Below are 22,305 nucleotides of genomic sequence, written 5' to 3' on the forward strand. Positions count from 1 at the left end.
ATCATTTCCCCTCCCTTTCTGCTCTCTTAAATTGGGTTGTGTGGGTGGCAGCCACTCGATGTGTCTCTCTCACGTCGATGTTTTTTCTCTCTCTCTCCCTCTCACTCCATCTGAACAAAAAATGGAAAAATGTCCTCGGGTGAGGATAAAAAAAAAAAAAGGAAATATAAAGAAAGGGAAAATGACACTGAATAGGTGATTTTGGATCTTAAGTTTTCAAAAACAGATTTTCAACACAACGGCATATAATTAAATCACTGGAGAGGCCTGGTATTAGACCCGTCTTACCAGTCTTAAAAAAAAAAAAAATCAGGCTCAGGACCTGGCCGGTTTGGCTCAGGCCCTGGCCGGCTTGGCTCAGCGGTTAGAGCGTCTGCCTGTGATCCAGAGAGACCTGAGTTCAGTTCCCGCTAAGGGCACGTACCTTGGTTGCAGTTTGTCCCCGGCCCTGGTTGGTCGTGCGGGTGGCAACCACTCGATGTGTCCCTTTCATGTCGATGTTTTTCTCTCTCTCTCTCCCTCCCACTCTACCTGAACAAAAAGGGGGAAAAATGTACTCGGGTGAGGATAAAAAATAAATAATAATCAGGCTCAGGCCTAGCTGGTGTGGCCCAGTGGTTAAGCATCGAACCATGCACCAAGAGGTCACTGGTTTAATTCCTAGCCTGGGCACATGCCCAGGTTGTGGGTCTGCTCCCCAATGGGGGGCATGCAGGAGGTGGCCAATTGATGTTCTCTCTCATGGATGTTTCTATCTCTCTCTCTCCCTCTCCCTTCCTCTATCTCTCTAAAAAAAAAAAAAAAAAAATCAGGTTCAGTCCAAGGATACAGAGAAGTCAGTTGGGTCTGCTGGAAACCACCGGGATGGATAAGACTTCTTCCCTAATAACTGTATCACCTCCTGTATGCCACACACATGCTGTACATAACTGACCTTTAAACCTCAACTTCTCTTTATTTTACAGAAAAAAACTGAGGCAGAGAGCAGCTAAGTAAGTTATCAAGGCCACAGCTGTAAGTTGGCAGGGACAGGACTGGAATGCCAGGTCTGTTTGGCACTGGTCCTCTTTCCTTTCTCTCAAATTCTTTGGGATTTAAAACTCCTCCTGCAACCACACCTAATCTTTCCTCTGTATCATTCTCCCCCACCCACCTCCGCTTAGACTAAAGGGCTTCACCTACAGTCGGAAACAAGCGCAGATCCAGGAGAAATTTTCCTGTTGGGGTAAAGCCACATGATCAATAAAAAAATGCTAGTTCAGTGATTTTTTTTTTTTTTTTTTTACCTTCTTAAGGTCATGGTCCCCTTTGAGATACTAGTAAAGCAAAGGAACCTCTCCCTACAGAAATACATACATTTTTGCATAACACTTCAAAGGAGTCACAAATTCCATCTCTCTCCAGTCCCATCAACTGTCTGCCCAAAGGTCCATAGACAACCCCTTCCCCCCAATATATACATTCTGTTAAGAGGACCTTAAAAAAACAGGTATGGTCAGACTTGACTAGTGGCCTGGGAATAGGAGTGATTAAACAGCAATAAAGAGGCTATTTTCAGATTGGGTTATCTCACTATTCAAGAAAAGATTAGAGGGAATAAAGAGGCACCAAGATGCAGGGGAGGGTGTGTTTCAGATTCACTAAAACATTAGTGGGTGCCCTTTTTTGCAAATTTCTAGTATCAGTCAGACAAAGTTAAAAAAAGAAAAAAAAAAGAAGCAACACTCCAATACACTTTTCTTTTTTTTTTTTCTCCTTTTTTACTTACATTAAATACATCGGTAAATCAGCAGTCGCATTCTGTTACCACGATTGTTATGTTGGAAGAGGAAGGAGGAAAAAAGGCAAATGCTTTCTTAGAGGAAAAAAAAGGGATCCCCCCCAAAAAAAAACTTATCAGAAGGAAAAAAAATGAAGAGCTGGGAAATAAAAACTAAGATCCCCAAGCCCAAGAGAGCTCAAAGGAAAGCAGAGAGCTGGTAGGAAGTAAAAGGAAGGCAGCAGATAGGCCCAGAAGCTAAGGCCAATCCTGTTCCTAAAGGGGGCAGGAGAGGGGAGAAGCCTGGAGAAATGGTTTCCTAGCCCCAAGGCAATGAAACATCCTCACTCCTGCTCCATGGGGAAAGCTGCACAGAGAAAGAACTTCATTTCTAAGAGACTTAAGAGAGCCATCCTAGTTCTTCCACTTATAAGGATGCACTGGGTGCTGTTGGGGACTAGTGGGGTACTGGGGAAGGAAGGCAAAAATGTGTGTTTCAGGGCCATAGGAACTAAGGCTGCCCCTGGAAATGGAAGGGAATTGAGGCCTAAGTGGGAGAACCTAAGCTGGGTCCCTCAGAATCTCAGCCTCATGGATTTCTCAGCTGCTCTGGGACAGAAGGAAGTCTGAAAGCCAAAAGGGCAGAAAGGTTCCAATTTTAGGTTCTAATCCTTCACTGAAGCCTTTCCTATATTACTTCCCCCAATTTTCCCAAAACTCTAGGCTGGAACAAGAAGGAGTTTAAAATTCTCTGCTGCCTTGATGGCTTCCCAAAGACATCCTAAAATACCTGATGAGGGATGTAAAGAGAGGCTGGAGATTTAGAAAGGATCGACATCGTCTGGTTGATGTGAGACAGTTGAGGGACCTTCAGTGCCAGTCATTCTCTGTCCACAGGAACAGGTACTTTATTATAAGGGGCCACAAACAGGCCTCTGTGGTGCTAGCCCTAGTGGTACATGGATTAAACCACTGGTTGCATGGGGGATGAGTATGGGGATAAGCATGGAGGAACTAAACTGAAGATACTAACAAAGGAGAAAAGAAATAGGGCCTGATGTGGGGTGGGGAGTGGGGGGAGGGTAGAACAGACTGTACAATGGGAATAAAGATCATACCTATTTACAGGGAAGTAGAAAAGACATGGTAATGGGCGGATCAAATTAAACATGAACCCTGGGAAAGGAGAGAAAACTCCTCCCTCTTGCCTGACTCCTCTTCACCCCTACCATAGCCTGTGCTATCCCGAGACCACTCTCCAGTTGCTTCAGTTAATTCCCCAGGAAAGGCAAACCTATACCCAAGAGCTAGGCTGGCAAGAATATAGGTTAAGAATCAGAGTTGGAGGAAGCAAGCAGTGGAGATTGGGCTTGAATAGCTGCCAGTGGTACTGTTCTCTATAGCCCCCCGCAAAACCTCATATACATCTTGGATTCCATTTAATTAAAATGGTGAGAGGGCAGGTAAATCAATCAAAACCCCCATAAAATAAGTATCCCAACTGAACTACCATCAATTAAAGTGCAAACTGCAGGGGAATATTGTGGCTGGGGCTGAGGCCATCTAAAGGCCAGAGAGAAAAAAATGCATATGTATAAATCAGAGGATGGGTATCAGAAACTGGTCCCTCCTCCAATTAGATCACAGCAGAGCCAAGGATGCAGGCAACCAGTGAAGATTCTTTGGAGGACTCTGGGGTCCAGAGTCTCCCCCACTATGGGGGAGAAGCTACCTAAGAGACTGAGTGAGGGGAAACTAGGCTTTGGAAGAACTCCAGAGCCACAGATGACACTGCGTCTCCACCTCCACCCAGTTAGCTAACAACACAACTTCCACCTGGTGCCGAGAGCTTGCCTTCCCATTCTTACTCTACCTAGAAACACCTTCCACAAGTCGAATTCATGGATACTGCAGTGTTTACAAATATGAGAAATTCCAATCAAATAAAACTGAAAAGGAAATTTCCTTACTCCCTCCTGCTCTGAGACTTACTCTCCCCCAAGGCCCTTAATGTGACTGAACTGGACACCTCCTTCCTCAGTTTCTGGGTTCACCACCTTCTCCATCCTGGGGAGAGGAGGAAAAGGGGTTCAAGAACAGGGATTGACCTAAAGCAAAAGGGGCAGGAGACAAAAAAATGTTTTCTGAAAAAATGGGGAGGAGAAGGAAAGATAAGTAGGTCACTGTCTTGCACCTATAATACAAAGTGAAGAAAGTTTGTTTTGGAAGGTAAGTCCTGGGGGATCTGACCCCCAAATCCCAAAGTAGGGGTAGGAGGTCAGTGGCAACAGCTGCCTGGTGTTGGTTGCTGAAGCGTTAAAAAGTGCCATGACGGAGCTGTCAGGAGGCAGCCCTTGGGAGCCAGGGCTCAGTGTGCTGTTACCGTAGGGGCTGTGTGCTGAGGGGTGGGAATGGAGGTTATTTCTTAGCTCTCGTGCTAGCTCCATACTTGTTTGCTGCTAGCTACCCCCTCAGTTGCTACAACACTGGCTCTTGTTCTGCTGGGACTGCTCATGGAGATCCACACCTCGGCTTCGGCCTGCTGCACCCCCCAGATTCTGGGGTTCACTCTTTGGCAACTTCTTAGCTATAGGCAAAAAGAGAAGGGAACAAAGTATGGTAGATTTTAACTCATCCCAAAAAAAAGACTATCAGGTGGGGGAGAAGTAAGGGGAAATGTGAGACATTAAAAGAATGTTCTGAAGAGGGGAGGGTTCACTATTTGTAAACTAAAATAAAAGACGAGGGTGCTCAAGCTGCAGCTAAAGGATGGCGGTCACAATGGAAAGTTAAGGTATTCCCATACCCAAAGTTCTCACAAGAGGAGACACTCCTATTTATTCTTATGACTTGGGTTTGTGATCTTTCCTAGAGGTAAGGGAAAAAGGCAGGAACACCTCAGACTGCTCTGACCTTACCTATTGCCAGGAAGAGATCATTCACGTTCATAGCTGTCTTGGCTGAGGTCTCCATAAACAATAAGCTGTTGTCATCTGCATACGCCTGGGCCTCCTGCAAGGGGTGGAGTATAGTGGTGCTCAGAATGTAGGTTAAGATAAGTATGGCCTTTCCATTTCCATGTAGCACCAGAGCTAGGCATTAACCTACGTTCCCTCACCTTAACTGCTCCTTTGAGCCAGCTGGCCCTGGACCCATATTTTGGTGACAGCTCCCTTAAGGATAACCCATGGTCTAGACCACTTTATGCAACAAACAGATATCAGGAATCCTAATTATGGGAGAGAAGGTAAGTTGGTTGGGAGCTTTGAAATTCTGACCCTTGAATAGTCCCTTATTTCAAATTCAATTGCTCCCTCCTTCCTGTTTTCACACTGGTACTCCCACCGCTGGTATTTCTTTCTTTCTTTTTTTTTTTATCCTCACCCGAGGACATTTTTTTCCATTTTTTGTTCAGATAGCATGGGAGGGAGAGAGAGAAACATCGACGTGAAAGGGACACATTGAGTGGCTGCCACCCACACGACCAACCAGGGCCGGGGACAAACTGGCCAGGGCTCCCACCGCTGGTGTTTCTTACCCACCCCTCTGCTCTGGAATTTTCTTGACTCCTCTAAAATCTCCTGGCTATCATTAGGGTCACAGTGTTACTGTTTTTAACATGGCGCAGAATTGGGGAATGATATGAATGTCCTCAGATGAGGTTTCTGGAGAAGGCAGGTTTAGACAAAAGAGGTCTCAAGCACAGAGGGAGTGTATCAGAAAGAGACTCTATGGACTATCTTACTTCATACTCCACCATGCGTTTGTTGGCAAGGTCAGCTTTGTTTCCCGCCAGGGCAATAACAATGCTAGGACTGGCCTGTCGCTGTAGCTCCTTTACCCATGTCTTTGCTCGGGCGAAGGTTTCCTGGGAAAACATGAGGAAGAAAATGGGTGGGCTGGAATGATTGTCAATCCAGGCCCATCACCTTTAAAACCTAGTCTCAAAATTCACCTCTTCCAGGTGGCCTTCCCTCACTGAGACCACTTGTCTCTGATAACTTATTACCTCTGTCTTCTTAGCACTTGGAAGCATAATTTTGTTCTTTTGAGAACCTGTCTTCTCTCCCCTGCCTAATTTAATTCCTATAAATAAAAGCAAGGATAATCTTCTCAGCCCACTTACCTGATTAGTAATATCATAAACCACGATTGCAGCTTGGGCACCTCTGTAGTACATGGGGGCCAAGCTATGGTATCGTTCCTGCCCTGCTGTGTCCCAAATCTCAAACTTCACTGTTGTGTCATCTAGGCAAACAGACTGGGTGAGGAAGGCGGCTATGGATGAGAGAATGGAGAAGCAGTTGTAAGTGAGAGGATGAATGGGAACATCCCACCCCTCTCCAAAATATCTCCCCTCTCAGTCTAAGACCAGTCACAATTTGGACCATTCAGCTACAGGTAAAGGTTTAGTGTTCTCTTCCTTATATATAGGTCCTGGGACCAGGATTACTACTACTTCTGGCTAAGTCCTTACTGCAGAAGTTTATTTAGCCTAAGGAATGAGTGCACATCATAAACTATAAGGGACAGAAAGAACTGGCACTTATACCAGAGTCAACTCTCTACTAACCAAACAGAAGAGTAAGAGATGATAAGATTCAGATAAAACTCACATCAAAAACTGATTAGATTTTAAAGCTTGATGGGCGGTCCCACCATTATCAATGTTATCTGGCTGTTATTTTTTCATATAATTTTCTGCTGGCCCAAGAACACCATATTTCCAAGGTGACTAGTACAAGCGGAGAAGTAGTAACATAAGAGTTCTCATAAAAGATCTTTTTTTTTTAATCCTCATCCGAAGACATTTTTTTTGATATTTTGCTCAGATAGAGTGGGAGGGAGAGAGAGAGAGAGAAACATCAATGCGAAAGGGACACATTGAGTGGTCGCCACCCACACGACCCAATCAGGGCCGGGGACAAACTGCAACCAAGGTACGTGCCCTTAGCGGGAACCGAACCCGGGTCTCTCCAGACCGCAGGCCAACGCTATACCGGTGAGCCAGCCAGGGCTCAGAAAAGAACTTTTATTGAATTAGCACCTTATTTTGGGGGTAGTGGCAGGGAGAAGTTAGCAAAGGTGAGAAAGGCAGATGATCTTTATCTTTTTTTTTTATCCTCACCCAAGGACATTTTTCCATTTTTTGTTCAGATAGAGTGGGAGGGAGAGAGAGAGAGAGAAACATCGATGTGAAAGGGACACATCGAGTAGCTGCCTCCCACACGACCAACCAGGGCCGGCGACAAACTGCAACCGAGGTACGTGCCCTTAGCGGGAACTGAACCCGGGTCTCTCTGGACCACAGGCTGACGCTCTAACCGCTGAGCCAAACCGGCCAGGGCAACCTTTATCTTTTGTATTTAGTTCCAGCCTCTGTTTTACCAGATATGCGAATCAGAATATACATACACACATGCCTACACTTCCGTTGCCTCCAACACTAGGGTAAGGCCCAAGCATGCATGGGATGAAAATGCTCCCCAGATGATTATGTTGTATATCTCTGATTATGAATCACTGCTCCAAACCAACCCTGCTCAATATAACACTCAATTGAACTTCACCGGGATTAAGATGAGTAGGAGAGGGAGACAGATAGAAAAAATTAGTGATTTTATTGGTGCACAAAGGTAAACCTTTCTTCTAGGAAGCAAGATGAATATATACCTGCTTTTTGGCATTATGCCAATGTTTTCCTGTTTTATAATGTATTTCCATACCAGGGAGCTAAACAGGCCAGTTTCACAGTCAGTTCGATAGGTTTCCCCTCAAAAGCCTTACTAAGCATTGAACCTCTTCTTTCCCTGAGATACTCACCTCCAATGGTACTCTCCTGGTATTCATGGAACTGCCCTTTGACAAAACGTAATACCAGGCTAGACTTCCCCACTGCAGATTCACCCAACAGGACCAATTTGAACTGGCATATTTTGCTGGCCTGGGGTTGCCCGTTGGGCCTGGCTGTGCTTCTGCTAGTCATGGCTAGATTTTCAGAGTGGGAAAGGGTGGAGGGAGGGGGATGCCACAAAGCGGCAAAGGGGGGAAGGGGGAGGGGAGGGGACTTCCAGGCTTCAACAGTCCTGCAAGACAAAAAGCAGGTAATATTAAACACAGGGCCACTATAGCTACAATCACTGTTTAGACAAAGGATAGAATCTCTTAATTTCTTTGCTCCTATGATCTTATAATCATCTTCCATTTGGTTACACCACTGAGTACAACCAAGCAGCTGACAGTGGTAGGAATGGAGAACAATAAAATAAGAACTGCATCTGAAGTAGAATTTGCCCTACCACATAATTCCCAAGTGCCAAAGGAGCTGAAATGGAGGCTGAAAACTGTATGTGAGAAGTCTTTACTCCTGTTAATTTCCCACCATGTCTTCAAAGAACAGCAAATTGATCAACTTAGTTGGCCAGAACACCTAGATCCACCTTCAGGTACCCTAGATCCTCAGTATCTCCTTGGTTTCCTGGAGTAGTCCTTTTTCTTCCTCCTGCTCTTTTTCCTAGCTTTCAAAAGAAATGATTTATTCAAATGATTTATTCAAGGAGGGGATGTCACCCCTCCTAATAGTGGAGGGGTATCTTCTGGTTCTGTATCCTTCATATTTGACCAGTCTTCTTGACATTTCTAAAATCTAACCAAGGTCCAACTGCCAGAAAAACCTATTCTTTCTCACTTTTGGTCAGAGGTGAGTGGAGAAACACAATCAATAGACCGCATTTGGTATCAACTCCATGTCTGCAAGTCAAGTCTAAGAGTCAGTAGGCTTGACCTACTCTCAACTTGCAGCTGTCTTCCTAGTGCTTAGGGATTAGATTACCCTCTATACTAAATAGGCCTAACAGCTGTAGCCCTCCAAATTAGAGGCAGAGAAAGAAGGTGTACCTTCTAAACACATGCAGCAATCTCCAGGGGATGGTGTAGGAGTAAGTCTTCAAGCAATAAATATTTGATGAAAGAATAAACTGAATCACCTTCTCTATCTTCCTTCCAAGAGGCTAGGAAAGCTGGTGCTGGAGGAGGCAGAGAGAGAAACTGGGACTTTGGGAGCCTAATCATGCAAACCTGAACATTTCATCATCCTGACTCTGAGGGGAAAGGAACTATGACATTCAAAGAAGAGTTAGTATGATCAGAGCACACAAAAGCTCTAAAACCTAAGTATTACTTGGGTTGTACTTTGCTTGTTCAAATTAATTTTTTTCTTCTTCAAGGTTGATTCTAGTGATTCCATAAACATCATACTCTATGGCATAAGTGGGGAAACATTTTGTCACTAAAGCAAGTTGTTCTGAAGTCAAACCAGGGTTCAAAATCCTGCCTGGCCAGTGTGGCTCAGTGAATTGAGCGATGTCCCATGGACTGAGAGGTCCTGGTTCAATTCCTGGTTGGGGCACATGCTCAAATTGTGGGCTCGATCCCCAGTGTGGGGAGTGCAGGAGGCAGCCAGTCTATGTTTCCCTCTCACATCGATGTTTCTATCTCTCTCCCCCTTCCTCTCTCTAAAAAATCAATAAAAACATTAAAAAAAAAAATCTTTGCAATCCTAGTCAAGACAGAGAGACAGTAAAGACAAAAAAACCATAGGAGGCAGTGCAGAGGAACAGAAGCTGTGAAGGCCAATTCACTGGGTTTATTTTATAGTTCTGCTTACTAGCTGTGAGACTTTGGGCCAAAGTTACTAAATCTTATCTATGTACTCCTTTTCTCATCTGTGAAATGGATAACAGCCTTATGAGGCCCTACTTCATAAGGTTGTTGTGAGGATTCAATGAGATAAAACATATAAAAAACTTAAATAAGTGTTTGACCCAAAGTGCACAAATTATTATTAAGCTACTAATCATTACTAATATGACATTAAGAAAGTTTTTCTGGTCCTGGCCAGGTAGCTCAGTTGGTTAGAACATCATTCTGCTAAGCCAGGATTCCAGGTTTGATCCCCAGTTGGGACACATGCAAGAATCAACCAGCCCTGGTCGGTTTTGCTCAGTGGTTGGAGCATCAGCCTGCGGACTAAAGTTATAGGTTCGATTCCAGGTCAAGGGCACGTACCTGGGTTGCAGGTTCAATCCCCAGCCCTGGTCGAGGTCGTGCGGGAGACAACTGATTGATGTGTCTCTCTCACATCCATGCTTCTCTCTCTCCCTCCCTGCTTTTCACTCTATCTAAAAAAATCAATGGAAAAACATCCTCAGGTGAGGATTAACAAAAAAAGAATCAACCAATGAATACATACATAAGTGAAACAACAAATCAGTGTTTCTTTCTCTTTCTCTGCCTCCCATCTTCTCTCTAAAATAAAAAAATAAAAAAAGAAAGAAAAGAAACCTTTTCTGCCCAATCTTCATTTTCCATTTTTATAAAATGGAAAAAACAGCCCAGCCAATGTGGCTCAGTGGTTGAGCGTCAACCCATGCAAGAAGAGGCCACTGGTGTGATTCCCAGTCAGGGCACATGTCCAGGTTGTGGGCCCAATCCCCAGTGGGGGGCATGCAGGAGATGGCCAATCGATGTTCTCGCTCACATTGATGTTTCTCTCTCCCCCCCCTCCCCCCTCTATCTCAAATCAAAAATTTTTTTTTTTTATCCTCACCCAAGGACATTTTTCCATTTTTTGTTCAGATAGAGTGGGAGGAGACAGAGAGAAACATCGACGTGAAAGGGACACATTGAGTGGTTGCCACCCACACAACCCCAACCAGGGCCGAGGACAAACTGCAACCGAGGTATGTGCCCTTAGCAGGAACTGAACCCGGGTCTCTTTGGACCGCAGGTCGATGCTCTAACTGCTGAGCCAAACCGGCCAGGGCAAAAAATATATTTTTTTAATAAAAATAAAATGGAAAAAATACTTGCCCTGGCAAGTTTGGCTCAGTGGCTAGAGCACTGGCTCACAAACCAAAGTGTCTCAGGTTTGAGTCCTGTCAAGGGCATGTACCTCAGTTGCAGTCCTGGCCCTGGCTAGGGCTATGCGGGAGAAACCCAATCAATGGGTCTCTCTCACATCAATGTTTCTTTCTCTCTCTCTCTCTCTCTCCCTTCCTCCTACTCTATCTGAAAATAAATGGAAAAATATACTCAGGAGAGCTTTAAAAAAAAAAAGGAAAAAATACCTACCTCATAGAGTGGCTATGCGGATTAAGTGAATGATTTATTTTGCAAAGTGCTAATAAATGAGATACTTATTGCTACTGGATGGCCCTAATTTACAGAAAAGATCATTTTAATATTCTAAGGTATAATTCAGTATTAGTTATCAATATGTTCCTAAAAAGCAACCATAATATAAAAGAGATAGAGAAAAACAAAAGCGTAGGCTCTGGCTGGCTGGCTCAGTTGGTTGGAGTGTTGTCCTGATATGCCAAGTTTGCAGGATTAATCCCTAGTCAGGGCACATACAAGAATCAACCAATGGCCTGGCAGGTTTGGCTCAGCAGTTAGAGCATCAGCCTGCGGTCCAGAGAGACCTGCTAAGGGTGCACACCTCAGTTACAGTTTGTCCCCGGCTCTGGTTGGTCGTGCGGGTGGCAGCCACTTGATGTGTCCCTTTCACATCGATGTTTCTCTCTCTCTCTCTCTCCCTCCCACTCTATCTGAACAAAAAACATAAAAATGTCCTTGGGTGAGGATTAAAAATAATAATAATAATAAATTTAAAAAAAGAATCAACCAATGGCCCTGGCCTGTTTGCTCAGTGGTTAGAGCGTCAGCTCATGGACTGGAGGGCTGCGGGTTTGATTCCCAGTCAAGAGCACATACCTGTTAATGGTACATACCTGGGTTGCAGGTTCGATCCCCGGCCCTGGTTGGGGTAATGCAGGAGGCAACCAATCTATGTGTGTCTCATATGGATGTTTTTTCTTTCTTTCTCTCTTTCTCTCTCTCTCCCTTCCTCTCTTTCACTCAGTCTAAAACTCAATGGAAAGATATCCTGAGGCAAGGATTGACAAAAAAAAAGAAATATAATGAGAAAGCTGGCAGAGGATTGAGATAGAGTGAGAACTCAGAAAAGTCCAAAGCATACTGGGGTAAGACAGAGGAATGGAAGAAATTATTCTGCTCCTACTGGGTATTCTACAGTTTCCTAAGCCAGTGAGTCCTAAAAATCCAGATCCACATATGCCATTTTGTGGTGAAGTTTTCACTGGTCTATGATAAAATGATAAAAATAAAGACAATATAACAAGTTTTTCATAAAGCTAAATTTATTCAACTTAAAAGAGTATATCCTTGCCCTGGCTGGTGTTTCTCAGTGGTTAGAGTGTTGGCCTTCACACTGAAAGGTCTTGAGTTCGATCCCCAGTCCCAGTCAGGGGAAGAAGCAACCGACCGATGTTTCTCTTTCTCCCCTTCCCCTTCACCGCACCTCCCTTCCATTTTCTTAAAAAAAAAAAGAAAAATCAATGGAAAAATATCAAGTGAAGATTAACAAAAAAGAGCATATTTTCTTTCTTTTTTGTTTTTAATCCTCACCTGAAGATATTTTTCCACTGATTTTCAGATAGAGTGGGAGGAAGAGATAAAAGCGAGAGAGACACATTGACTGGTTGCCTCCTGGGTGACCCCAACCAGGGCCAGGAATCAAACCTGCAACCGAGGTACATGCCCCTGACCAGAATCGAACCTGAGGCTCTTTGGTCCGCAGGCCAATGCTCTAACTGTTAAGCCAAATCATTTTGGGCAAAAATATATTCTTTAAAGAGATTTCTAATTTCTTTCTTAGAATTACTTTTCATATATATATAGTATAGAAAAACTTCTAAGAATTATTATGAAGTAAAAAAGAAAAGCTGTACACTAAAACATGTGGTTGGATCCTATTTCTATAAAAAAGAAAATTCGCCTGGCTGGTGTGGCTCCGTGGATTGAGCATCGTCCTATGGACTGAGAGGTCCCAGTTCGATTTCCAGTCAGGGCACGTGCCCCGGTTACAGGCTCGATTCCCAGTAGGGAGCGTGCAGGAGGAAGCCGACCAATGTTTCTCTCTCACATCAATGTTTCAATCTTTCTCTCTCTAAAAAATAAATAAAAACATATTTAAAAACAAAAACAAAAGAAAATTCTACATAGAAAAAGATATGGAAAGACACACACCCATCTGTTAACTGTAGTTACCTCCGAGGAGAGTGGAATTGAGGAAAGCGGTAAGTGAAGGATTCAGATTTTTTTCATTTTACATAATTCTTTTATTTTTATTTATTTATTTTATTTTTTATCCTCACCCAAGGACATTTTTCCATTTTTTGTTCAGATAGAGTGGGAGGGAGAGAGAGCAAGAGAGAGAGAGAGAGCAGAGAGAGAGAGAGAGAGAGAGAGAGAGAGAAACGTCGATGTGAAAGGGACATATCGAGTGGCTGCCACCCGCACGACCAACCAGGGCCGGGGACAAACTGCAACCGAGATACGTGCCCTTAGCAGGGACTGAACCCAGGTCTCTCTGGACTGCAGACCAATGCTCTAACTGCTGAGCCAAACCGGCCAAGACCCCAATGATTTTTTTTTTTTTTTTTTTTTAAATCCTCACCCGAGGACATTTTTCCATTTTTTGTACAGATAGAGCAGGAGGGAGAGAGAGGAAGGGAGAGAGAGAGAGAAACATCGATGTGAAGGGACACATCGAGTGGCTGCCACCCGCACGACCAACCAGGGCCGGGGACAAACTGCAACCGAAGTATGTGCCCTTAGCGGGAACCGAACCCGGGTCTCTGCGGACCGCAGGCCGACGCTCTAACCGCTGAGCCAAACCTGCCAGGGCCAATGATTTTTTTTTTTTTTTTTTTTTATCCTCACCCAAGGATATTTTTCCATTTTTTGTACAGATAGAGTGGGAGGGAGAGAGAGGAAGGGAGAGAGAGAGAGAGAAACATCGACGTGAAGGGAAACATCGAGTGGCTGCCACCCACACGACCAACCAGGGCCGGGGACAAACTGCAACCGAAGTATGTGCCCTTAGCGGGAACCGAACCCGGGTCTCTGCGGACCGCAGGCCGACGCTCTAACCGCCAGGGCCAAACTGGCCAGGGCCCAATGATTTTTTTTAAAGAATATTTTTTATTGATTTAGAGAGAGAGGAAGGGAGGAGAAAGATAAACATCAATGTGAGAGAACCATCAATCTGCTGCCTCTTGCATGCCCCACACTGGGGATTGGGCCCACCACCTGGGCATGTGCCCTGACTGGCAATCGAACCCGGCAACCTCTTGGTGCATGGGCCAACGCTCAACCACTGAGCCACACTGGCTGGGCTCCCACTGATATTTTAGGTAGGGTGGAAGGGAGGGGTGGGGGGAGAGAGAAAGAGAGAAATATCAATGTGAGAGAGACACACTGATTGGTTGCCTCCTATACGTACCCCAACTGGGTGGGGTACTGAACCTGCAACCCAGGTATGTGCCCTTGACTGGGAATCAAACCCAAGACCCTTTGGTCTGTGGGCCAATGCTCTAACTGCTAAGCCAAACCGTCCAGGACAGGATGAATTATATTTTATTTTAATTTATTTATTCCTCACCGAAGGATATTTTTCTACTTATTATCAGATAGAGTGGGAAAGAGAGAGAGACAGAGAAACATCAATGTGATAGAACCACAATGACTGGTTGCCTCCCACATTACCCGACTAGGGCCAGGGACACACCGCAACCAAGGTACGTGCCCTTGACCAGAATCAAACCGGTGACTCATTGGTTCACAGGCTGACGCTCTATCGCTGAGCCAAACTGGCTAAGACTTCTTTACTGGTTTTAGAAACAGAGGAAGGGAGAGAGAGAAAGAGAGAGACAGAAACATTGATGAGAGAGAACATCAACTGTCTGCCTGTTGCATGCCCCTCACTGGAGATTTGGCCCACAAGCTGGGTATGTGTCATGACCAGGAATCAAACTGGTGACCTCTTGGTGCATGGGTCAATGCTCAACCACTGAGCCACACTGGCCGGGTGGATGAATAATTTTTTAAAACATACTAATTTGGTTCATATACACTGTTTCATAGGAAAAGAGGATAGGCCATCATAAAACTCTATACTTTAAAACTAAAAACACATGACACAATAGAAAAATAACTACATAAAACAAAAAAGAAATAATTACAGACGATAAACCGATTAAGCTTCCTTTAGGTGACATACGTATACTTTTTTTTTTTAATCCTCACCCGAGGACATTTTTGCATTTATCTTCAGACAGAGTGGGAAGGGGGGAGGGGAGAGAGAGAAACATCGATGTGAGAGAGACACACCGAGTGGTTGCCACCCGCAAAACCCCATCCGAGACCAGGGACAAACTGCAACTGAGGTACGTGCCCTTAGCGGGAACCGAACCTGGGACTCTCTGGTCCACGGGCCGATGTTCTAACTGCTGAGCCAAACTGGCCAGGGCACTATACTCTTTTCTTAATCCTCACCTATGGATATGTTTTTGTTGATATTTAGAGAGGAGGGGAGAGAGAGAGAGAGAGAGAGAGAGAGAGAGAGAGAGCGAGAGAGAGAGAGAGAAAGAGAGAAACATCAATCCTGTATGCACCCCGACTGGAGTTCAAACTCACATCCTAGGTATGTGCCCTGACAGGGAATCGAACCTGCAACTTTTGTTGTACGGGATGATGCTCCAACTAACTGAGCAACCCAGCCAGGGCATATACTATACTCTTAAGAAACAACAGGAAAAGTAACGAGATTCTTCAATTTATTCCTTTACTTTACTTTTCTTTGTTTTTTTTTTAATCCTCATCCGAGGACATTTTTTCCATTTTTTGTTCAGATAGAATGGGAGGGAGAGAGAGGAAGAGAGAAATATCAACATGAAAGGGACACATTGAGTGGTTGCCACCCGCACGACACAACCAGGGCAGGGGACAAACTGCAACCGAGGTACATACCCTTAGCGGGAACCGAACCCAGGTCTCTCTGGACCGCAGGCCGACGCTCTAACCACTGAGCCAAACCAGCCAGGGCTATTCCTTTACTTTTCTATCTATTTCAAAACACATGATCTAAGCGGCAGAACACTAAAGCCTTAATGTCACTCCTCTACAAAATAAAAACATGGGAATTAGAGTAGACTAAATTCTCACAGACAGACACATCATTCTAGGCCTGTGAACACAGTAGGAAGTTGCGGAAGTGTGAAGATAGGAAACAGTCACACACACTGAGGTTGCAAAGCCCTGGTCACTAACCCCCCCCCCCCCCCCCAGTAAGTCAAACCAGAGCCCAGACACACAATCAGCAAACTTTCTTGCTACTAAGCAACCTTGGATTATCAGAGATCAGCAACTACTGGGTTATAAAAGACTACCTCCCACCCATGTGTCACCCTCAATATGTCCTGCCTTGCCTGTTCACAGGAATTGATGGGCTATCCATCACTGTGCCTTGATCTTTAATCCCAACATGTTATAAGGGTATCATGTTTTTTTATGCAATAGCTAGACTCAGGGTTACAAAAATGAAATAACATATGTAAGATTCAATTATTTCTCCACTATTCTGGTAGTTTTTGGCCAAGAATTAGCAGTGAACAAATGATCCATTCAAAGGTAAACAATAAACCACAGCCAACCAGTCAAGTAGTGTGATGATTATTACCTTCAAACCTGAGGCAAAAAAAAAAAGTGAGGGGGAGGTTATTCTTCCTTTCAAACCTTTCAGTTTAGAAGAAAAGAAACCAGATTTAACTTCTCATAGTGCAGCTCCACAAGAATGACTTATGAAATGACCATTAACTATGGAGGCTTGAGGCTTGACTGCAGCATCAGCCAACTGGGGGATGAGGGAGAGGGAAGATGAAGGGGCAAGTTCTTTAGGTGGGCAGCTCTCCCACCAACACAGGGAAGTATAAATAGGAAGAATTTCTCAGCCTGCTGATCCCAGTTAGAGTATGACTCTGTTCCTTTGGTCCCCTTCTACCTGGTAGCTTTGAGTCCCCATGCCTACTACATATAAAGCCTCCAGAAGTCTATCACCTATCAATAGTGACTGAGTTCCAAGTATATAGCCACTGGAGTCTAGCCCACTTCCAAATGTCAGCCCTATAAAGTCAGTTTGCCAGATAAGAGGCAATCTAGAGGCCATCTAGTCCAGTCTCTGTATTTTATAGGTGAGGAAACCAAGGCACATAAAAGCAATTACCTTGCATAGTGTTACCATACAGACAGCTATCAGCTTTCACACAGCTGCTTAGTAGCAAATCTCCCTTCTCTAACAAGTCAGGTACTCTTGCTACTATTATAATACTATACCTCTTAAGAAAGCAATAGATATTGAACTTTGAATAGGGCACCAGGACAGGAACAAGACCTTAGATTGGATAGAATTTCTGCCTCTATTTAGTTTAGATAAGTACTTCCTTTGGGACTAAAAAGTTAGGAAGACCTAGGCCTTCCCTGGGTACTGGGATCCAATCCCATATCCTTCTTCTTCTTTTTTTTTAATCCTCGCCTGAGGACATTTTTCCATTTTTTTGTTCAGATAGAGTAGGAGGGGGAGAGAGAGAGAGAAACATCAACGTGAAAGGGACACATCCATCGAGTGGCTGCCTCCCGCACAACCCAACCAGGGCCGGGGACAAACTGCAACCGAAGTACATGCCCTTAGAGGGAACCGAACCCGGGTCTCTCTGGACCGCAGGCCAACACTCTAACCGCTGAGCCAAACTGGCCAAGGCCAATCCCCTATCCTTCTGACAAAAAGGCACTCATTATTATGCCTTTCTAGAAGGTCTTGACCAATCCCTGCCAGGATAGTTGATAGAAGCAATTTAATGGAAGACATAGGGAAAGAAGTGGTAACTTTTGCAGTGTTCAATGGGCCCTGGGATTAATGGGAGAGATTTACTGAGTAGGAAAGATAGGGCAGAAGCCAGTCAACACCTTCAACTTACAAACTTTGTTTAGCTCCCAAATTACCAAAGTCTTGAACTGAGAGTTCCACTATTTGGCTCAGCTCTTTCATTGTGTTGATCCAGTGATAACCAATGAGTCGCTGGCTTAAACGAGAGTCCTTCTACTTCTCCCACTCTCTCCCTTGTATTTCCCTAAGAGGCAAAGCATACTTATCTCTTATCAGGACGGCAGTACAAACTCCCTATTATTGACCTAGGAAAGATTGGAATGCCCTTTCACACCTTGTCTGCCTAGCAAACTCATAATGTATATTTTAAGGCCAACCTCAAATGTCATCTTCTCTGTGAAACTGCATAATTACTCTCTCACCCCAGCAGTATTCATCACTGCTCCCTCTGGGATCCAATATTACTGCCCTGGCCAGATTGGCTCAGACCAATGACCCACGGACCAATGAGTCAAGGGTTCAATTTCAGACCAGGGCACATACCTTGGTTGTTGTTCATCCCTGGTTGGGGTCGTGTGGGAGGCAACCAGTTGATGTGTCCCTCTCACATCGATGTTTCTCTCTCTCTACCTTTCTCTCCCTCCCACTCTATCTGAAGATAAACAGAAAAATATCCTTGGGTGAGAATTAAAAAAGAAAAAGAAAAAAAGAAAAAGACTGTATTACTTTCACAGCATTTATTACATCATAGGAGTGTAAACTAATCTCCAAAAGTGTGATTTTTTGTCATCTTGAACCTCCACAGCAGAGTACAATACCTCATCATTAGCAGGTGTTCACTAAAAGCTCCTTAAATTAAGGCCAATGCAATCCTGCTTCCCTCCTCCATTAACTCCTCCCCTTCATGCCATATGGATAGCTTCTTACTTAGTTCCATTTGGGAATGTTCTTAATCAGCCTCAGGGAACCAATTCTCTCGATGGCCTCTTTGTGACCTCCCTTGGATGGAGGGCCCCCTTGGGACCCAGCCCACAAGGTACTGTTGCAACTCATATGGGCTAACTGCTTTTCCTGTCACCCGTTACTATGCCTCAAATGGCCTAATCACACCCAATATGTGGTCCTCCCACCCTGACACTGAAGCAACTGTGGCTAAATACAAAGTTCCCTGAATTTTCAGTTGATGTTAATGTTCAAAAAACTTTGGGTCATTATCTCTATTAATTCTTGAACTTGAGAAACACAAATTTTAAAAAATAATCATACCACCACAGAGCTTGAGGACACTCTGAAAAAGTACCCGTGGTCCCTAAACAGAATACAACTTGGCTCAGAAATCTGCAGACTTTGCTCACCTGGGTGGCTCCTTACTCAGTTAAGTTACTGTTCAATGACTAAATCTTTCCTTCTTGGGAAGTGGGAGAGTATTGTGTAGGGTTTTAAGGTATCCTTCTTCCTAGAGGGCTATTGCATTTCCTTATTTTAAATTCATTGTTTTACACTTTGGTTACTTTCCAATCTGAAATGCCTTAGGAATAGGAGCTATACACTTGCTATTCCTACCCTTTGCCTCCTCAGAAGTCAATCCTTAAGGATACACACAATAGAAGAGCAATCTTTGCTCCTGGGCAAAGTAAAAGTTAGAAGATGTAAGGTATGACTTCAAGAGCAATGGGAAAGCCCTCTTCTCCAAGTAAGTTTTTGTAACTCAAGGTTTATGTTTGAAATTCTATATTGATAATTCCACTCCTTAGCTCCTTCTTATGAAACAAAAACCCTTGGAAAAATTAATAATTTAAGTGACTATTTGTTCCTTACACCTTAATATGAAGCAATTCCAGATCATTTCTTAAAAGATAGGTTTTGATTAAGGGGAAGGTAGAAAAGCCAAAAAAATATAAAGAAGGGGACAAGATATCACCATAACGTAGAAAATGGCAAAGTCTAGAGAGGATTAAAACACACTCTCCTACAATTTTCTCTAGGACTGGCGTTGCAGGAGAGAAAACAAAAGCTCCTGGGGGGACAATTGAGGTTTCCCTACAAAGGCTGGGCATATTATTGGGCTTCTAAAGCCAGTAAGGACAAACTCAATAAGGAGGTACTATGAAATGTCCCAGCTGTACTGAGGTTTAAAGGACAACTGATTTCAAATCTAGAGAAATGTGGGAGCCTCTCAAAGAAGACAGATACAAGAGACCCTTAGGAGAACCATCATCTTCTTTTGGAATAATGAAAGGACAGTCATATAATCTACACACGAAGAGGCCACGAACCAGAAGATAGAGGTCTCAAATTTCTCATGTTAGCAGAGATGCCAATAGTTCTCTCAAACAAAATGATTCACCTTAATGTTTCTTTCCTGCTCATACAGGAGAAAAAAGTTTGGCCACCTATTTGGACATTTTCTAGGATACTCAATGCACAACTGGAGTATGTGTTAAGAAGGTGAGGGATAACCCAGAGTACAACTCTTTGCTTGTCTGATTTTGATAGAAGCAAGACAAAAGGAAATGTGAAAGGAGCACAATAAATAATAGAGTATCACCCCAGAAGGGACACTGTGAAAAGAATGAGAGACCAGAGTTTGGTGGGAGCATTAAAACAGAATTGCCTTTGGTGGCACATCCCCCAAAGGAAAGCAAGATTAGTCTGATCTGCTGTCTCTTATCTCTGACCTTTCTGGATAAAATATAATGAGTGAGGTATGTGTGGGAGGATTTACACTTTTTATACTTCTGTACAGTTTGAATATTTAAAAATATGTACACATTACTTTGCCATTAAGAAGAAATGTAGTTATAAAATACATTGGCATAAAAGTTGGAAAAAGGAGGAAGTATAATAAAGGAAAATCCAATAAGCTCCAGCCTATGGGAGACTAAGGAGATGAGAAGACCATTAAAAATATATAGGAGGAGCCCTGGCCGGTGCTCAGTGGTTAGAGCAATGGCTAGGAGGAGCCCTGGCTGGTGCTCAGTGGTTAAAGCAATGGCCAGCAGACCAGAGTCCTAGCTTCAATTCCCGGCCCTAGAGGGTCATGCGGGAGGTGACCAATCAATGTGTCTATCTCTCACTGATGTTTCTCTATCTTTCCCTCCTTCTTTTCCAGTCTATCTAAAAAAAATGGGAAAATGTCCTCAGGTAAGGATAAAAAATAAATATAGAGAGAGGGGATTCCTATGCCATCTTCCTTTTCTCTACTCACCCTTTTCCCAGGTGCCTTACTATTTGCTATTTCTAATAGCACAGAAACCTGGGCTCCTGAAGTCAACAAAGAATGGGTGATGCCAACCTTGTGGAATGCAATTTCTCTTCCCCAAATCCCTTCCTCAGTGATATCACTTCATATTTCCAGGCTTGGTTCCATCTGAGTATTACCTGCCTGGGAAATACCCAAGTATAAGTCCTACAAAGTTTCACCAACTATGGTTGGGAGATATCTTGGTGGCTGGGGAGTCCCTAAATCCCTTTCCAGAGCGGATGAGATTGCTGATTCTCCACTTCACATTAGAGATGTGGTATCCACTACAGACCACATTAAGTGGAAAAAAACATCCCCCAAATCCAACTTCTTAGCTCTGGTACAGGACTGCACCCTAAATCAGCTGAGGCTGGTACGAAGAAACAGAGACTGCACCTTCCAGCTGAGGCCAAGGGAAGAGTAGGGTCTGCATTTGGAACAGCCAACAGCTTCAGAGAAAAAAAAATTACGTTTTCATTGGCTATCCTGGGAATACCAAAAACTTCAAATTACCACATCTCAGCACTTAATGGGAACAAAAGAGTGGGTCCTCCCAAGCTCCAGAGCCTCTAGACCACCGTGGAGCATTCCCAGAAGCTCCAATAACTGATACCGGGCCCTACTTCCATTTCCCCAACTACCTTTAGCCTTCTAGATTAGGAAAGCTTTTTCGTTTGTCTCACTGAACCCAAACCCTTCTCTCGGCTCAACTCTGGGGGCACCCTAGTTATTTTTATAATTGTCACTTTACCTGAAAAAGAATGCCTCTGATCCAACTAAGAACCCTTCTCGGGCCCTTCCAATTACACACCTCGAGAGCGCCAGCCCCGGTTATCCTCGGGGCCCGGGAGCTGGGGCTGACCCCTCCTCACCTTCCCGCTGAGGGGCTTACCTCACCCGCTGCCCCAGCCCTTTCCCCCAGCTCCTCCCTCTCAGCGCTGCTCAATGAGGCCTGCCCCTGCCCTCACACAGACCTGGGCCTCGCGCGCCGCCCCCAGCCCGGCCGCCGGCTGAACCTAGCCTCACCAACTTCGGGCTCCTAGCCCTCCTGGCCCCCTCCTCAGCGCCCCCATTAGGCCTGCCGCGGCCCGGCCCCCTTCTCCCCTCTCCAGTGGGCCACTCTGACCCCATCGCTGAGACCCAGGCCCGCCTCTGCTCTCAGGCCAGGCTGCTCTCCTCTCCCGGGCACCTCCGCCTCTACCCTACTGGGCTCCATCAGCCCGGTACCTGGGGCTCCGTCTCCCCCGTCGGGCCCAAGCCTGTGTCGAACAGACAAACAGCCGCAGCTCAACCAAACCCTCCTGCCCCTTCTCCTCCTCCTCGCCTGGGGCGGGGGCCCCGGCCAATAGCAGGATTACGCCTACCATCAAGGGTGGGCTCTGTGTGCACTGCTCCGCCAATCCTCTGGAGATAGGCGGGCCTTTTGCGGCCCTGTCACCAACGGGGACGAGACAGGGACCGGACAGGCGTGTCCCCAGGCCAATATGAAAAGGGAAA

General features: G+C 44.7%; 1 protein-coding gene across 3 annotated transcripts; it reads right to left on the reverse strand.

Annotated features, from left to right (window-relative positions):
* Window positions 1-815: 815 nt before the first annotated feature.
* On the reverse strand, window positions 816-22,126 carry RAB5B (RAB5B, member RAS oncogene family). 3 transcript variants are annotated; one of them, XR_004958291.1, is made up of 7 exons: window positions 22,036-22,111; window positions 7,583-7,845; window positions 5,886-6,037; window positions 5,505-5,627; window positions 4,678-4,771; window positions 1,769-4,346; window positions 816-1,217 (listed from the first exon to the last, which is right to left on the reverse strand). XR_004958291.1 is itself a non-coding variant. In XM_036251136.1 (7 exons), the coding sequence occupies exons 3-7, from the start codon at window positions 7,743-7,745 to the stop codon at window positions 4,231-4,233; spliced, it is 648 nt and encodes a 215-aa protein (XP_036107029.1). In that variant the 5' UTR covers window positions 7,746-7,845; window positions 8,657-8,784; window positions 22,036-22,126; the 3' UTR covers window positions 1,757-4,230. The 3 variants fall into 3 exon arrangements, 2 of the variants coding, with proteins under 2 accessions (XP_036107029.1, XP_036107028.1); XM_036251136.1 differs by lacking the exon at window positions 816-1,217 and adding an exon at window positions 8,657-8,784 and having other exon boundaries at window positions 1,757-4,346; window positions 22,036-22,126; XM_036251135.1 differs by lacking the exon at window positions 816-1,217 and having other exon boundaries at window positions 1,757-4,346.
* Window positions 22,127-22,305: the final 179 nt, after the last annotated feature.

This window comes from Molossus molossus, unplaced genomic scaffold (genome assembly GCF_014108415.1).
Source record: "Molossus molossus isolate mMolMol1 unplaced genomic scaffold, mMolMol1.p scaffold_m16_p_10, whole genome shotgun sequence".
Classification (NCBI taxonomy): domain Eukaryota; kingdom Metazoa; phylum Chordata; class Mammalia; order Chiroptera; family Molossidae; genus Molossus; species Molossus molossus.

Bases quoted from the DNA above. Each gene is read 5' to 3' on its own strand.
- RAB5B (XM_036251136.1), bottom strand. From the start codon at position 7,745: ATGACTAGCAGAAGCACAGCCAGGCCCAACGGGCAACCCCAGGCCAGC. The intron at 6,038-7,582 runs GTGAGTATCTCA...TCTCATCCATAG, and splicing joins CCAGGAGAGTACCATTGGAG to CCGCCTTCCTCACCCAGTCT. The intron at 4,772-5,504 runs GTAAGATAGTCC...CACCCCTTGCAG, and splicing joins AACGCATGGTGGAGTATGAA to GAGGCCCAGGCGTATGCAGA.